Source organism: Notamacropus eugenii, chromosome 7 (assembly GCF_028372415.1).
Source record: "Notamacropus eugenii isolate mMacEug1 chromosome 7, mMacEug1.pri_v2, whole genome shotgun sequence".
Taxonomy (NCBI): Eukaryota; Metazoa; Chordata; class Mammalia; order Diprotodontia; family Macropodidae; genus Notamacropus; species Notamacropus eugenii.
Genome location: NC_092878.1, coordinates 167,486,821 through 167,505,085, shown reverse-complemented (window position 1 = coordinate 167,505,085; position 18,265 = coordinate 167,486,821). Strand labels below are relative to the sequence as shown.

The 18,265-nt window shown below is 47.6% G+C and overlaps 1 protein-coding gene across 7 annotated transcripts in view; it reads left to right on the top strand.

Annotated features, from left to right (window-relative positions):
* The window catches only part of RBPMS (RNA binding protein, mRNA processing factor), a 140,369-nt gene that overhangs the window by 44,970 nt on the left and 77,134 nt on the right, over window positions 1–18,265 (top strand). The window contains exon 1 of one of the 7 annotated variants that reach the window (XM_072625508.1): window positions 6,250–6,598. The exons of 4 other annotated variants lie outside the window; for them this stretch is intronic. In XM_072625508.1, the coding sequence (XP_072481609.1) occupies window positions 6,563–6,598 (36 nt within the window). In that variant the 5' untranslated portion in view covers window positions 6,250–6,562. Of the gene's footprint in view, window positions 1–6,249; window positions 6,599–7,881; window positions 8,054–13,877; window positions 13,950–18,265 lie in introns of those variants that run through there. 2 more of the 7 variants (XM_072625510.1, XM_072625507.1) reach the window with 2 other exon arrangements.

Sequence of the window (18,265 nt, the reverse complement as noted above, 5' to 3'; positions counted from 1 at the left end):
TGGCAAACTGTTCTTGGGTCCTTTCTCTCTGCCGCCCTGTGCTTCTGACCAGTGAGAAGCATTTGTCTCTAAGCTCACTTGGGCTTGTCCTGTGTCTAACGTGGGCCCCGTGACTCAGGCTCTCTCCCTTAGGCAGGCCCAGGGCCATCTCCATCCCATGGAGGACCCTCTCTAGGTAGGCTTGTCTTTCAAGCAGCTGAAAGCTTCCTTGACACAGAAAGGAGGAAACTTGATGGTGTGTCTAGAGGTTTTCCCTGGGGTTTAATCGCCCTAGATTCTCAGTGGAGCCGATGTTCTTGAGGCATCGGATGGCCAGAGTGCAGCGGGCCTTGCAGTGTGGGCGTGGGAGGGGGATGATTGCTGCAGAAAGGCAGTACCAGCTATTACCATTTTCCAGGCAGACCTCCTGTCTGAGGGGGCAAAGAGGCATGTGACTCAGTGGAGGAGTGTGCCTGAGGGAGGTAGACCTCTTTTCCTTTGGCCACAGACCTGGTTTATCTCACATTCCTCTTAATTCTCATTAAGTGTTTCACAGCCAACTCTCTGCTGTTTCCATATGCATACTGCCTGCTTCCATGTTAAGATGGCCCTCTTGAGTTAGTGCAGGGTAGAGTCCACGAGAAGGGGGACCACAGCTGCCACTGCCAGGTGTTTGTGTGCACTGCTGTGTGTGGGACATGTATGCACGCTTGTTCTTTAAAGTGGGGAGTTGCTGAGGCTGGTCAAAAATGTGAATTGGCTCAGCTCAGCTGAATTTGCTTATGTGAACTCGTAGCGTCTTCTGCAGCAACACAGGACAGCCACAAACCCTTGTGTACTTGGAGCCAAAGTATCTGGGCGTGCATCCTAGCGCCGCTGCCTACCCCAAGCCACTAGCTCCATGTGTGGGGTATAGAGGAGATCTGAAATCAGGAGAGCCTGGCGTCACAACCTCCCCTGGACGTACGTGTGAACTCGGGCAAACGTTCCCTTGCTTGTAAAGTGGGGCTCGTTGTAGCGCCTGCTTCTCAGGGTTGGGAGGGTCAGAGGACACAGATAACATGGAAAGTATCGTGGAAGCCTTAAGGAACTACACGTGCTGTCCTACTAATATTATATTGTCAATTTAATGAATATCATATTTGCTACGACATATTACAATATACTTAATTTACTACAATACGCTTAATTACGTAATGGATAATGAATATATTAATTATTAACAACTATAATATAAATCTAATTACATTAGAATCTTAATGATTAATATAACTTGATATATTAGATAGAACTATTAATAAAATTATCATATAATATTATAAGGTTAATTATTATCCTAAGGCAGATCACTTTACTGTGTCATCTCCTTTGGTCCTCACAACAACCCTGGGAAATAGGTGCTCTCCCCATTTTACAGCTGAGGAAACTGAGGCTGACAAAAGATGAAGTGAGGCTACTAAGGCCACCGAATCCCCCGTCTTTGTGACTTTTCAAACTCTTCGGGTAGTTTATGTTCAGTATTGAAATAAATGAGATTGTTCTATCTAACGGATTTCACTGATTTTTAGTAGTGAGTATCAGTACCAAATAGGAACCTAGGTCATTCACTGTTAAAAGGTTTGTGTAGACACAGCTGGGGAGCTAGGCCTGGAGGGCGTCCCTGTTGGTTCGTTGGAGTGGATCTCCTCAGACTCTTGAGTTCCCTTTTGTGGTCTGAGGGCCAAGTCTCGGGGTGAGCTCTAAGAACTCCTCGGGTTTGTTTTCTAGTCAATCCTCCAGAAAGTTAGGTAGGTCCACAGCCCAAATCTCTGGGCAGATTTGCCTTTTGTAAATCAAATCTCGGGGCAGCTTCAATACCTTTTAAGGAAATTTTGCTCCAGTGAGGCCAGTGGAGCCCTCTTGGTTTGTATTCAGAATTCCTGTGCCACTCATGCTGTATTGCTGTGTAAGGACCATGGCTTTTGAAAAAGAGCAGATCATGTTGACATCAGTTTTAGGGATAAAGTAATTCATTAATTCTGAAAGATAGGAATAAAGAAATATTAGGAGAGAGCCTCAGTGTGCATGGCTAGGCTGAGTCACTATAAAGATGGCAGTACTACCTAGATTAACTTTTAGGCTGAATGCCACATTAATCAAAATACTAATGCCAACACTAATGCCAGTTTCTAAAACTGGATAACATGGCAAGGTCAGGGAAGGGAACAAGAAAGCATTTATTAAGCACCTACTATATGCCAGGCACAGCCCTATCCATGCACTTTGCAAATATGAACTCATTTGATAATAAAAATAAAAACAATTTATATGCAGAGAAACAGTTGAGAATTTCAAAGATGATTATGAAAAAGAATATGGAGAAAGGAAGATTTAAATTGTGCAGTGAAGCAGTAACTATTAAAATTATCTGATACTCAGTACTCAAAATCAGTGAAACCAATTAGATGCCCTAGATGAAAGCCAAAGGCAGACAGTAGCCCACCAAAGCACACTAGGATTTGATAAATTTAAGAATACAGAGCAATGGAGAATGAAAACTGATGGAAAATTGGGGTAGGCGTGTGCCCCAAAATAACGTTAAATGTTTATTTGGCCATACGCTAAAGTCCAGGTAGATCGCTTACCTAAATAGTAAATGTAAAAATCCTTCAGGTAACTCTGTGCCCTCTGCCAGTCACCTGCCAGTTCACTTGTTACTTATTCCTCTGTATTCTGCACCAATCTGGCCTTATCTTACCACAGGCAGAGACCCCACACAGTGAGTGTGCTGGAGGCTCTCTTCTCTTCTTCCAGATCTCTGGGTGCCCATTCAGCTCCAGTCTCTCTGTCATCCCTCATACCTCCTTCCTTAGTTCGATTGAATGAGATGATTTGTACCACTTCTTGCACAGGAGGCATCATTGATAATATGCTGGGAACTGCTTCAGGCCCTTCCCATGTCTCTCCACAACCCTTGCGTTGTTGACCGTTAAATTGATTGGTCCATGGGGTGACCTGTGATTTCAGAGCCATGAAGCCACACCCAAAGATTCTGGTTTCAACAAAGATGGGCTTTAGTGACCCGGGGCAGGGAGGCATTATTTAAAGTGGGGACTTCACCTTTTTGGGTGTCCTGGACCTGTTGGCAGTCAGTTTGGTGAAGCCTGTGGACCCCTTCTCAGAATCGTGTTTGAAATGCATAAAATAAAATGTATGGGATTATAAAGGAAAGCAATTATGTTGAAATAGTTATCAGATTCCCAGACCCAGCTTAAGAACCCCTGATTCAGATCATTTTTCCATATAGAATCCAGCATTTGAAATCTGCTGACCTGTAACACGTCCCCACTGTTTGCTTTCTGGGGCCGAGTGAAAGCTTAGCCTTCCTTCCGCATGCACTACTGCTATTCCTTCAGGCCTTTCAAACAGCTCTCTCCATCTTTTCTTCTCCACTCTAAATATTCCTCCTTTCTTCACCCCAGTTCCTTCGAGGTTAACACTGTTGTGATCTGGTTGTTTAAGATGTATATAGTAAACAAACCTCCAAGGAATTTTGTGCTCCTGTATCAAAGTTGCAGCCAGTGAAGCATCTTTTATCTCCCCCAAGAATAAGCCAAACCATTGAATCAAGGTCAAGGAATCGGGATCTGGGGTCAGAAGGGGGTTTGCTGCTAGTGGAGGGCTTTTGTATCTAGTTCCCCACTGATGTCATCTTCCAGTGGTGCTTCCCAGGTCAGCCCTTCTCCCACTGGCCATGTTCAGTTATCTCAGAAGAGGACAGGTGTGTGTTTGTGTAGCTTGGTGAGACTGGCTGGTCAGTCTTCGAATGCAATAACCAGGGGTTAGTTGGCACCTGCCGTGGAGTTAGGAGTGTCAGGAGGACCCCAGTTCAAATCCTGTCTCACTCAGACATTTGACACTTGTGTGTGTCATGGGCAAGTATTTAGCCCCATTTACCTCGTCAAGAAAAAAAATCACCAGCCAATAAGGATTTCTTTTGCAGAATTGTAATAATGGACATGGCAGAGATATATAGTGTTTGTCTTTTTTTTTTCTTTTTTTGGTTTTCCTCCCTTTAAGGAGCAGTTATTCATCACTGAGTATGGCTGAGTGTTCATCACTGTTCCAGGCATGGTCAGGGAGATATAGGGAGAGAGAAACTTTGTCATTCCACCAGTACCCTCTAAGATGAACTTCATGGATCCAGAGATCTCTGCTTTTATCCATTCAGGTGGCCTCTGCCACACCCTCTTCATGTCATAGTAGGCTCAGGGGTTTCCTCAGGTATGGTAGCTGATAAGATTCATCAGCCAGCTGCACAGGGAGCCAGCATGGTGGTACCATTCTGTCTCAGATGGCCAGGCTGGGCCTTCCACAGGAAACAGACCATCCATCCCCATCCCTCCCATCCTGCTGGAGTATGGACTTCACTAGTGTTCTCTTTGAATCACCAAGGTCACTTCCAAATCAGGATATGAGTAATAGGAGACAATACTGACTTCCTTACCCAGATGCTACCAGCTGCAGGGACTGTGGAAGGTTGGGAAGAGAGAGAGGGAAGGATGATCTCATGAAGGAAGTGACGGTTGAGCGGGGCTCCTTAGAATGACCACTGTTTATAGTGGTGGTTATCTCACTGGTAGGAGGCAGGAATTGAACTCAGAATGTTTGTAGCAGTTTGGAGGCCTGACTAATGTGCTTGGGAAAAGGGAAAATTTGATGGGTCTGCTGAAAGACAGGCCATGATACCGCACTACAGAAAGTCTTATAGAAGCCTGGCCAAAAGTGGGAAGATGATGTGGTAGGGAGTTGAGCTGTTGACAGTTCTTATACATGTACACACACACACAGACATACACACACAAACACACTTCTTCACACAGTATATTCAGATTTCCCTTGACAGATACGTGTATTTAGATATGTCTAGAGGGGGAAAAAAGAACTCAGAAAAATTAAATTGGAAAAATTCCCATGTGTCTGTAAGCTTCAATTGCAGTATCCTTAATCACGAACAAGAAGAACTATGTGTGGACTTGATTACAGAGGTAGCGACATGGTTTGTATTCCCGCTGCCCTTTTTGTATTTTCTTTCCCCCTAAAAAATCATTATTGTTTGTTTAACATTTATTTAAAATTTTTTTTGAGGCATAATATGATACCAATTATACAGGTTAAATCATGCACAACATTTCCATAGCAGACATGTTGCCAAAAAAGGGCAAAAAAAAGGTCAAAATTGTTTTGTCCTCAGTTCATCTGTTCTGCGGAGGTGGATCCTTCAGCACTGCCAGGGACCGTTGTGTTGGCCAGAGGAGCTTGTCTTCCGCTGCTGCTTAGTTACAGTGTGGCTGTCCTGTGTACCATGTTCTGGTGCTTCTGTTTCCTTCCCTCTGCATCAGTTGCTACAATGTTTCCAGCCTTTTCTGAAATCGCCCTGCTTGCCCTTTCTTGTAGCACAACGGGGTTCCACTATCATACGCCACAACTTGTGCAGCCATTCCCCAGCTGATGGGCATCCTCTTGATTTCCAGTTCTTGGCCACCCCCAGCAGACCTTCTTTTTTATGTATTTGCCGTAGGTTTCTTCCTGTTAGTGTGTATAATGTTCTTAGCTTCGGCTTTCTTTACTCTGTATCCCCTAAAATAAAATCCCATACTCATTCAGATTATTCATGGTTACCGCTTCTTATGGCCTTGCCGTATTCCGTTTCATTCATGTGGTATCACTTGTTCAGATAAACATTCATCATATTGGAAGAGTTTTACTCTGTATCTTGGTCGTTCTTTTTTCTTGCTAAAAGCCTTGATGGGTGATGGTCCCTTTATTGGTACCATGGGGGTTAAAGGGTGTGCAGCCAAGCAGATTTTTGTCACCATTTTGTTATTACATGTGATTCCTGGAACATTTAAACCAATACTGATCGCCACCACGTGAGTCATTTTTCTTTAACCACAGCTGCATCTGCATCATCAAAATTGTCAATTTTCTGAGTGTCAACAAATTGTGCAGAATCTCCAGGTTCTCTTAATTTGAATTTCTCTGGGTAGAGATTCCAAGAAAAATTTTATGTGGATAATTCCTATTCCTTTCTTTCTTATTGATAAAATTTTTAACCAAGCTGATAAACATGAACACTCAAATAATCTAGTTTTTGAAAGTCATCAAGCAAAAACCCCAAGAGTATTTCTAACAGTGTCTGCAATCAATAAGCTTTCAGAATTTGATTAAAAAATAAAAAACAACTGGTCATTTGGGCCTGAGTCTTGGGGTTTGGTTACGTCTTGATTCAGACAGCTGTGGCCAGCATCAGCACAGTTCTTAGCCTGGCTTCACTCTCCCCCAGTCTTCCTGAGGGTTCTTGGAATTCTCGGTGTTTGTTTTTCCCCAGGGCTGCATTTGGAGAGCTGCCTATGCTTATCATTTTGGCCCCTTATCTCTGGAGAAACAACAAATGGCCCCCTTGCCCTGGTACATTAGAGTCGATTTCTTAAACATTGGCAGACTTTTATAAGAAGTGTCTGATGCAAAGATCTTTCCCCAGAGTTGGTTTCTTACTCTGGAGGCATTTTTTTATGGTGCAGAAAAAGTTTGATTCTTTTACATGTTCAGATTCCCCAGTTTTGTCTCAGAATCTCTGGTGAGTCACTGGCTGTTGGCTGTGAGTTTATCCTGTCTCTTGTTGGGAGAGATATTGCTTCGTTGTCCTGAGCTTTTTTAAAATTTTGAATTTTGATTGATAGATTTTAATTTGAGAGATTTACCTTCCAAATATATCCTTTCTCTTCATATCCCAGGAGGCATTCCTTGTGACAAAAAACAAAGTAACCAGCACTGCATCTCAGCTGAGTCCAGCAATATATTCCATACCCATAGTCCCCCACCTCTGCATCTTCTCAACTTTCCTCTGGGGCCAAGGTTATCATTCTAGCCACACGGCATCCAGTCTCATGTCATCTTCCTCTGTCCTGTTCTTTGGTTGATGTCCTTGTGTTTTCCTGGTTATGTTCATTTCATTTTGAATCCAATCTGAGAGGGCATGGACATGAGTGTGAGTGTGTGCACAGATCTGAGGGATGTATGGGCAAATCTATGGGTATGATTGTGGGTGTGTGCAAATCTGAAGGGCGTGTGTTTGTATGATGAGCAGAGGCCATCAGGTTTGTCAGATGAGATTGGTGGTGACCAGGAAAGTAATCGACATAACCAGTCATGCCGATCATTTTCTTTCTTTCCTTTTAAGAGTCTGAAGTACTCTCCCTGGAATGTTTAGGTTTCTTGCATGATGTCCTGAGAGAGAGCCTGTTTTGGAGTGAGAAAGCAGGGTTCTTTCTCATTCAGTCAGTCAGGAAGCATTGAAGAGATGAGCCAGGCACCTGGCTGAGCACTGGGCATGCAGAGATAGACAGAAGGCCAGCCTCTGCCCTTCAGGAACACACAGCACCATCTTTTGAGGGAGACATGATGTACATTCAAGGTCCATGCCCAGGTGGATGGCAGGCCCAGAGTGAAGGCACCAGCATGAGGGACAACCAAGAAAGGCCCCTGGGGGGGGCAGGTGGGATTGTAGCTGAGGCTTCATAGCAACCAGGGAGGCTGAGAGGTGGAGATGGAATGGGGAAGATTTGGCGGCATGTTTATAGACAGCAGGGAAGGAATTAGCAGTGAGGAGAGACCAGGCCAGTGTGCTGGACAAGACAGAATAGAATGGGATTGATTAAAGGTATGCTGAGGTTTGCTTTGATCAGAGGAGGCCCACATCTTCCAGTGAGACTGGGCTGGAGCAAGAGGTAGTGGCAGATAGTGGCATCTGAGCATTGTGAAATGTGGAGGAGGAGGAGGAGGAAAAGGAAGGGCAAAGAGAGAGCTCATGGTGAGTGGCTTTTATTTTTTGTGTGTGCATGGTATGAGACCAAGCATTTCCCAAGTGAGATGAGGGGAGGTTTGAGGCCAGATGAGGATATCTGGAGCAGCTGTTTCAGAGAATGGGCTGGGGGATCCGGAGGGATCTGTAGTCGATGAGATCACAGAACATAAATCCACAGGGCCCTGTCAGCACAGTTTAGTGATTTCCTTCAGCTCAGTTCCGCAGCAGGTAATATAGGAGCAAAGCAGATGAATGGTGGGTTGGGTATGGCCAGGTATGTTTGGTTATCAAGCAAAGGGTCAAGCAGGGGACAGTGGAGAGGTGACCCAGTTCACCAGGGAGTCAAGATAAAGAAGGGAACAGTTCAGGCAGTTCGAGTGTTGGCTTGGGAAAACCTGAGGGGCGGCGCAATTAGGGGTCCTGGGAAAGAAGAGGATGGGGTTAGGCGCTAGAAGGTGCAAAGAAAGATGTAACGATACAAGGTTATGATCAGGTACAGGGATGTGTGAATAGGTGAAGGTGGAAGGGAAGCCTCGTGGGTGATGGCAGGAACATGACCTGTCCCTGAGGTTGCCTGGAGGACTAGGTCATGGTGACTGAGTAGACTATTGGGGGGAGGAGAGAGCAGTGAACTCAGCATGGATGGAAGGCGAGCGTCCTGGCAAGTCCAGGCTCTGGCTTACATGTTCAAGTTGGATGGTGTGACTCTCACAGGAAGGGAAGTTGCTGAATGATAATGGGAGGGAGAACAGGCTGAAGTGTAGCCCTAGAGAAGCCCTGAAGTTCTTCTAGGAGCACAGGTTTTTAGGGTGAGGGCTTCTAAAGGGGAGCTCCAAGTGCCCTTTGTGGATGAGAGAACTGAGGTTCGCAGGAGTTAAGTGATCTGGGTGGGGCAGTGGTGGACAGAGTTCCAGGCCTGGAGTCAGGAAGACATCTTCCTGTGTTCAAATCTTGCTCAGACACTTACTAGCTATGTGACTCTGGGGAAGTCACTTAACCCTTCTTGCCTCAGTTTCCTCATCTGTTAAATGGGCTGGAGAAGGAAATTGTGAACCATTCCAGTATCTTTGCCAAGAAAACCCTAAGTGGGGTCACCAAGAGTCAGACACATCTGAAACAACTCACCGAGTGATTTTCCCTGAGGTAGCAAGAGGCAGGTGCCTCAGCTGGAATTTGGAATGAGTTGATAGATTGACTGATTTAGATCTAAAAGGGATCTTAGAGATCATGTTGTCCAACCCCCATGAAGTAATGAGGTCCTGGGCTTCGTTAGGCTTTGTCAATACAAAGGCAGGATTTCTGGTCAAGGTGTCAGAGGCCTCAGCCAGCTGTGCCATTGACTCAATGACAGGTAAGCAAGATGGTGGAGAGACTGAAGAACGTGCCAAGAAAGGCTTGAATGAAGGAGCTCTGGATGAAGGAAAGTTAGGGAGCACATGACCACTTGTCATGGAAAAAGCTATTTTAGGACCTTCCTGCTGAACTGCCTTTATGAGTATCCTACACTCCCCTTCCCAGTCCTAAAGTCACACAAAGTCACTCATAGCACTAGGACACTTAGCAGTCTTCATACAACTGAGGGACAAGGCAGATGGGGCAGATGAGGACACTGAGATCTCTAGGGAGCGCATCCTAGATTACTCAAAGACTCCTTGTCTTGGTCTTTTCTGTTTTGGCAAACTAAGGGGGAACTGAATGACGTCTGAAGGCCCTTCCAACATGGTAAGCCTCAGGGTTGTCAGTGGTACCACTGAAGGAGTCTTGCCAGCCTTATCGGGTGAGCAAGATCATTGGACTCTTAACAGTAGCCATTCAGTGAGGAGGGTGGGAAGGGAGAGAGAGAATTTAAAAACGAATGTTGAAAACTGTTTTTACATGTAATTGGGGAAACATACTTAATAAATAATCATGAAATAAGAAACTAGAGCAGGAAGACGAATGAGAAGGAACATCGGTGAGTGTGAAAGCAAGGCTGCTCCTGTGTCTTTGGCATCCTCGCAGGACAGGGGTGCCCAGTGGCTTTGGGACTGGTCTTCGCCAGCCTGCTGAGGGAGCCTCGCCCTGATGGGAAGGCACCGAGCCTGGGACCCTCCATTTCCAAGACTCTGTTTAGGTCTTGGCTTCCTTCAGGACTTCTTTAGGGGATGGAGGCAATCAGTCCTGAAAACGGCCCAAGCTATTTGGAATTTCTAAAAACAGAAAACATCGAACCTGTTTCTAGTTTTGTGAAACAATACCAATAACTTTTTTTCCCATGTCATCGCTGAGTGTGAGGTGCTGCAGAATCCAGTGTTCTCTTGAACTGGGTAATCCTCCAAGAGCCTTTCGTGGCCTTCTGCAGCGTGGCCTGGACCTTAATGCTCTAATGATCATTCCAGCTCCCATTTCCTGAGTCCTGTAAAATTCACGGCCTGGCCACCTCCCAGCTGCCCCCAACAAGGTTCATTCTTCCCCTTTGGATGCTTCCTCGGCTGTTCCACTGAAGGGAGCTCGCATCAGGAGTTTGCAGATTATAGCCCTCTGTGCCTTCTCATTCTATTATCCAGGACCTCCCTGAAATCCTTCCCAAGGAAGGGAAAGCCCACCAGGCTTTGCAGTAGGTCCTTTGCTGCCGTGTGGTTAAGCAGAGCCCTAGGGCTGTCCGTTATTTATCCCTCCACTCTCTGAGATGACTAACGTGCCATCTTCTCCATGTCTGGTTGAAATGTCTGCTCTGTGCAGGAGGCCTTACACTTGGGGCCTTTTCAAGTCATATATTTCTCTATTTTTATGTGCCATGTCCTCTGCTGCGTACCCTTTCCAGCTCCACTGACAGCAGGGTCTTGTGGCCTACTTGGAGCTCCTACACTGACCACTGGGAGACCGGTATCTTTGATTTTCCAAGACTGTGGCATTGTTTGGGGACTTGCATCTCCAGAGCGTGACCAGAATCATCCTGGTAGTGTTCAGAAGGGGTTATGATGTCCCAGAGACACAATTTCCCAGATGCCCAAATGCACTCCATCCTATTCTCTCTCCCTCTGGGCTGTTCCGGGCCCAGTCCATGTATAACATTCACCCTTAGGTTCAGGTCCCCTCTCTGACAGGCCACTCACCTCGTGGCCCTCAGTGAGTCACCTAAGCCCCAGTGCCCCAGCCAGCTCCCTGGTCAGACTCTGACATGCCGAGAAGGGGCAGCAATGGGCTGAGAGACTTTGGGGTTCTCTAGGGTCAACTCTGGAGTCCAATGCCATCCCGTGAAATTATCAGCATTGGAGTAATTAATTTGCATTGGTGAGTGGAATCACATTTGTATGTGAATGTGTGTGTATGTGCACATGTGTGTATGTGCCCTTTCTTTTTAACTCTTCTAGGGAGCCATAGGGGCTTTCCCGGGCAGGGGGAATTCCTAATTCCCCAGAAGGGGAAAGCTGGGCCCTGAGAGAGGTCAGTGGAAGTGCGCCTGGATGACAAAGAAGCATTTTGGGCTGGGTCAGTAGAAGAGGCTGGTGCACCCCTGTGAGAGTGGGCTGGACCTGGCTGTGACCTGGCCATTCTGGGCGGAGGCCTTCCCTGAGAGCCCCAGGATGTCCTAGCCTTTATTAATTGCTAACCTGGAGGACAAACGCACACATTCACCTTTAAAGGTGGATAAGTAGATAGGACTTCTGGGTGCCTAAAGAGCCACATCTCTGCATTCCATTGTTGCTAGTGGGGACAAAGGGGGTGCGATGGGAAGGGCTCTGATCCCACGGAGCTGCTATTTGCTGGCCCTGTGATCTTGGCCAAGTCGTTTGGTGGACCAAGGCTTAGTTTTCTCACCTGTAAAACTGGACTTTTTTCCGTGATGATCTTCCTTCCCTGGCAGCAATTTGAAACAAATAACTTATAAACTGTTAAGTGCTCGTAAATCCAGGCCGTTGGTTAGTTCCTTCATTTATCCTTTGGTTCATTGGTTGATTCATTTGTCTGTTCGTTCGCTTATTATTAAATACCTGTGCCACAGGGAATGTAGACAAGACCCCTGCCCTCCTGGGTGTGTGAGCCAAGCCCAGAAGACGCTCATGCATTGTTATATCACAGGAGCGGGAGCCAAGCCTGGTGCTCTGGAGGGTCTTATGGGGAAGGTTGTCAGATACCTGAAGGGCTTCATCTGGGAAGGTTTCCTGGCAGAGGAAGCTGGTGGGGAGAGCCTTCCAGGTGAGGGGACAGCAGGCAGAAGTGCCCAGAGCTTCTTGGTGTTTGTCTTGAGTCACTCATCTCTGACCATTCAATAAACATAGAGAAGTTGACCAGCCTTGTTGGCGCCCGTGGACTCTTTAAGAAAGAAGGACGTAATTGTGAAATGAAATAAATATTCTATCCCAGTGTTTCCTCAGGTCTCTAAGGAAATGAGCTGCTTGTCTTCTCACCTCTGTCCTCCTTGGGGTCTCTACTAGACAAGCTGCCATGTGAGGTTCTGAGTTACTCTGGAAATTACCTCTGCCCTCTTAGAGTGCCCTCAGGTTTCACCTTCCTCGTGGACCCTCATCATCCTGGTAACAAGAGCTAACCTTTCTGTGGCCTTGTAAGGTCTACACAGCACCTGCACTGCTCTTTCATGACGCTCTCTAGAACCTTGCGAGGGAGGTGCTATTAGGACCCCATCTCACAGACTGAGAGGGAGGCTCAGAATCACGTAGCCAGCGTGTGTTTGAAGCAGGATTCCACTTCAGGTCTTTGGACGCCAAATCTCCCACTCCATTCACGCCTCTCTCCATGAGGCTTATGTTGGTTCCGGGAGGCCCGAGGCCCAGCTGCCAACTCAGGTGCATTTGTGGAGCGTGATGTGCCTTGAGTCCGAGGTTTTTAAGGGATGTTTACTCCATACCGGAAGTCTCCACTTCTCTGCACTTGGCTTTTCAGTGTTTATAGCAAATATGTTCAGCTTTGTGCCCCTGACGTCCAACGGCGTGTGCTCACTGGGTTTAAAGCAGTAAATATTTATGGCACAAATAGATGAATGACCTGGTTGGAGGCATTTTGGTAAATGGCCGTTAGCAGATCCTGCTTCTCCCTCCTCTTGCCCCCTCACATTGGGTTAAGGCATATAGCCAACAGGTCTGCTGTATACACTGCAAGGAACATGAGAGGCCTAGACCTGGCTGCAGTACTTGAATACTTCCATGGGCAGTGAGCTCATGGGTGTGCATGCTGTCCCATGATCCAGTGGGACCCCTTGCTGCTCTCTGATCCAGTATCGATGATTCTTATCCTTGTTTTTCCAGGGATCTTCCCTAGAGAATCCACCCCCATGTGAATGACCTACCTCCCTCTCCTTTTCCATTCATATATGTCTAAGTGGGGCTGTGGATAGAGTACTAGACCTGGAGTCAAGAACATTCCTCTTCCTGAGTTCAAATCCAGCCTCAGATGCTCACTAGTTGTGTGACCCTGGGCAAGTCACTTCACCGTGGTTGCCTCAGTTTCCTCATGTGTAAAATGAGGTGGAGAAGGAAATGGCCAACCACTCCAGGATCTCTGCCATGAAAACCCCAAATGGGGCCATGGAGAGGCAGACACGACTGAAATTGCCTGAGCAACAATGTCTTTGTTGACCTGTTTGTCTCTTGAGCGTGTAACACTGCTGGCCAATGACTGTCTTGGGTTGGCTGCCATTTTGAATTCACTGCAGTGCACCAGTGCCTGCTGTCCCCCAAGGTTTATTCTTTGCTTCCCAAATGGAATAAAGAGAGGATAAGAGAAGGATAAGGAGAGAACTTTCTGGGAAAAATCTGAGAAAAAAAGAGGTGAAAAGAAGACATCTCTGTACCCAAGGGAGGAGGAGAGAGCCTAAGGAGGAATGAACTGAACTGTGTTGACCTCGAGGCCATAGGTTCCCCACCCCAACCTAGGGAAAAGAGAGGAGAGTGATGATGAGTACCATACGCAATGGCCTCCTGAAGGAGAAGAGAGGGGATGGATGACAAGGAGACACTGGGTCAGAGAGGCCCAGGTCTCTGCTGAAACCTGCTACCCTCTGTCATTCTCATCTTTCCTTGGAATTTAGTAATAAACTTAGGGTCTTCTCCATTTCAAACCTGCTCTTATGCCAAGTCACTCTGATGTCCATGGTGGTGACCTTTGGAACAATCAGTTCTCTCAGGTCAGTGCCAAGCTCAACTCCTGTGACTTACATCTGCATTCCACACTCTGTGATCTTGAACTCTGAAATTCCTCCCTCTGATCGGGAATGCCCATCTGCCCCTCATGTCCAAGACAGGAACTTACTGTTCTCCCTTCTGAGAACTGTCTCTTAACCTGCTCCCTCCCCTCTGCCAGTCTTCTTCTTCATTATGACCCTTAGCTCTTCGTGTCCTCCCTCTTCTCCTGGGTCTTTATCCCTCCTCTGGTCTCCCTTTCCTTCCTTCAGTCTTGGCCTAGCGTAGAGTTGTGCTACCTTCCAGCTCTCATTAATCTGCACTGGTCACCCCTTCATCTACCTTCTCCGTTCCTACCCCCAAAATGTCACCATATGGTGCTGGCTGGCGTCCAATACCAGTTCATGTTGAGTGATCTCAACCCAGCCCTTGCTGTGTCCTAGAAATGCTTTCATCTGCCCTTTTCATTCCTCATTCTCCCCACAGGGGCTGCTCAAAACCTCCCTTCTCCGAGCAGACTCAGTCAAGTGCCTTCCACTTGACTAAGAAAACCAAGGCTGTTGGTCATGAATGCCTTTGTCTTTCCTGCTGCTGACCCCAAGAGACCATCATCCTCTGCCTCAGATGTCCCCTTCATCTTTGCCAAGGCCAGCCTCCCATCTAGGGTTCTCATCTCACCCCTTCTATCCTCTGCCAGCCCTGCTCCCTCTCTGCTGCCCTCCTTCCCCCCCACCTGAAAACAACCCACTTGACCCTGCCCTGCCTTTAAACCATCCTCCCAGAATTCTCTTTCCCATACCAGCCAAATTCCCAGGATCCACTGGGTTTCTTCCCTTCTTTCCCAAGTCTCCAAAAGCACATTCTTCTGCCTCTCCTTCAGAAGTATCTGGCTCTCCCATTACCTTTAGAGCAAACAAAATCCGAAAGCTTCCACTGGGCATTTCAAACCCCACATCACCTGGCTCCAACCCATCTTTCCTGGTGATCACCCCCATCGAGTCTTCTACACTCCTGCCAAACCAGCCTCTTTTCCGTCCCACAAACAGAATGTTTGACTTCCAGCCCCCCAACTCTTCTCACTTCTGTGCCTTGGAATCAGCCCTGGCCCCCTTCAGGGCTCAGCTTAGGGGACGTCTCCTTCAGGAGGCCTTTTCTGATTTTTCTGGTCGTTCAGAACCTCCTTCCTCCTCACCCATCCCTGGAGATTTATATGCCATTACCTTGCACTCACTCTGTGAACATGTACTGTCTATCCCTGCAGTCTGGAACACCAGAGACTGCAGTAGCTGTCTGTATTCCTAGGGTCCGGTACCCAGTAAGTGTTCCTTGGTGTACTCAGGCTCTCCATCTCCCTCCCTCTGTCTGTCTCTGTCTCTCTCCCCTTCTCCCTTCCTCCTTCCCTTCCTCTCGCTTCCTCCCTCTCCACATATACACATATACATTTTTTATGCGTGTACATATGTGTGTGTATACATATATACACGTACTTACACATACTTGTTGATCGATTGCCAAACCTCTTGGAACCTGTCAGTCATTGCTAGCTTCGTGTCCTGTCTTTTCACCAGCGTTACCAAGAGTCTCTCAGTTGACCTCTGAATTCCAACCCCATGTTGGCCGATGTTTCTTTCTGGATGCCCCATGGATATCTCAAGCTCAACTTGTCCAAGAAGGGAACTTACTGTTCTCCCTTCTGAGAACTGTCTCTTAACCTTTTTCTGTTGATGAAAACCACGTTCTCCCAGTTACTCAGGGTCCTAACCTCCAGGTCATCCTTGATTCTCCTCTTCTCTCACCCCTACAAGCATCCAGTTACCAAGAACTGTTTATTTGACTTCAGCGCCCTTCCCCTTACAGGCTACCCTGCAGCTCTGGCTTCTTTCCTGGACTCCAGCAATGCCCATTCCTTGATCTCCCTGAGGCCAGTCGCTCCCCTTTCTCAGTCCACCCTTTACATAACTGCCAAAAGAATCTCCCTTAGGCACATGTCCTTCTGCTCTCAGACTTCCAATGATTGCCCATTCCCTAAGGGATAAAATATAGGCTTCTCACCCTGGTCCTTAAGGAGCTTCGCCCTCTGAGTACTATGGACCTTTCCACTAGCTGGTGGCAGAGAAGAGAGTGCTGGGTCTGGAGTCAGGAAGGAGCTTGATGGGGTGGCATTATCATGGGTGAGCTCAGACACTGTGGCTGGCCCAGAGGGCTGGGTACGGGCTGCTGAGCTGGGCTTGCTTCCTCCTTGAAAGGTTCTGTTTTCTGAAATGGAAATGACAGAAGGAGCAAGGCCAGAGAGGGGGAATCGTCACAGAGAGCTGCCATGCTGTGACCGCAGGGGCCCAGTTCCAATGCCAGCTTCAAGGTGTCAGTCTGTTTTATTGAGTTCATTTCTCTGACCAGGTGAAAAGTTTCCCTAAAAACCTTCCTGGAAAAGCTGTCTGCTACATCGAGCCTTTTTGGGGTATCCTTCTCTTCCTCTCCCAGTCCTAAAGTCATCCCTATCGCACAGGCTCACAGAAGGCCCTTGCATTCCCACAAAGGTATAAGGTGGTCAGGGCTGGGGAGGATGCTGAGACAAAGCAGTGGGCCTCTGCCAGGGCTAAGTCCTTGAGGTGGCATTGAATGTAAGGCCAGTCGTGGGCTCCTTGAACCGCAGCCCCCTTTCTCTTTCTACAATGTGACATTCTTGGATTAATGTGCGTTCACCATGTTGATGGCGAGCAGGTGAGAGCACCTTTCTTACAGATGGAGCCTGAACATGTAATTGTGTGTGCAGCTGAGTGTGCACTGGGTAATGCCAGTGAAGGGAGGGGTCTGCAGGGCTACACCCAGGCTTGGAACCTGTCAGTCAGTCAGTCAAGCAGGCATTTAGGAAGCACTTATGTGCCAGGCTCGGGGCTAAGCCCTGAGATACAAAGAAAGGCAAAATAACCATATAGTCACAAAATAGAGACTGAGTGTGGAGATGGTGAAGGGAGATGCCAGGAAGGAAGAGGAACTGGGGAAGGTTTCCTGTAGCAGATGGGATTTAAGATGAATCTGGAAGAAGCCAGGGAACCTAAGAGGCAGAGGGGAGGAGTGCGTGCATTCCAGGCCTAAGGCACAGCCCAGGCAAAGGCATGGAGGTGGGACATGGACCTCATAGATTAAACAGGGTTGTAAAGAGCAGAGTAAGAACATTGACCTTCCAATCAAGAAATTTATGAAGCTTCCAGGATAATCTTCATTATTTATTAGCTTTTAATGTTAGTTTCGTGTTACTCAGAAATTGCCCCTCAGGTAAAGTTCAGGCTTTGGATCGGTATTCCAGGCTTTTCACATCTTTGTGCTGCCTCGTCTTTCCAGCCTTCCACCTGATGCCACTACTTCTCCTGGATACACCCTGTGATCTCTTGCCCCATGCCTTTGATCATGTTGGCCTCCCTCCTGAAAGACTTCCTTCCTCCTTGTGGTTGTTGGGGACGTAGGGGTCTCACCAGTCACTCTGCCTCCCCTCTTTTGTCCCCTCAGGGAGGCCAGTTGTGCATGAGGTCACTGGGCAGTCACCGGCCAGGGCAGTGTGGAGGTGGTATGGTTGTGTCTGGCGCTGGATGGAAACCTGCTGTTTCCCCAAGGAGACCTGGGCTCACGTCTTGTAATTCTCAGCGTACCTTCTCCTAGGCCATGTCTGGGATATTCTTGCCCAGTTACAGGGTATTGAGGTGTAGAACTGGAACGGACCCCAGAGGTAACTGAGGCCAGCCTCCATGTCCTACAGAGGAGAGAGAGAGAGAGAGAGAGAGAGAGAGAGAGAGAGAGAGAGAGAGAGAGAGTGTGTGTGTGTGCATGTGCGTGCATTCTCCCCCTAGCCCTCCTTTCTCCCCCTTCTTCTTCACCTCTTCCTTCTTCCTCCTTCCTCTTCTCTCCCTGGGCCAAAGTTGTCCCAAGTACTAAGGTTGCTAGCTTGCCCCTAGCAACAGCATGTAATGTTTTGTCTCCAGTATGATGAGACAAAGAGGCAGCCTCTCCCAGTGGTGAGAGCTGGCCTTGGCATCCAGAAGTCCTGGCTCTGAGTCCATCTTGTAACCCATTCTGGCTCCGTGGCTCTGAGCAGATCATTGACAGTCAATTCCTGACAAGTGTGAGTTGTGGGGAGGGGCTGGCTGCATTGGGAGAGCAGCAGTTCCCTGTGTTGATAAAACCCCAGTTCTGGGCCTTATCTCTGTCCCTGTGATGATCTGGCCCAGAGGAGAGGTCCTCTCAGGTGGGAAGGTGACCAGGAAGATGTCTCTGTGACCTGCTTGCTTCGGGGGGAGGCATCGTTATGGGACCAGGCAGGAACTTG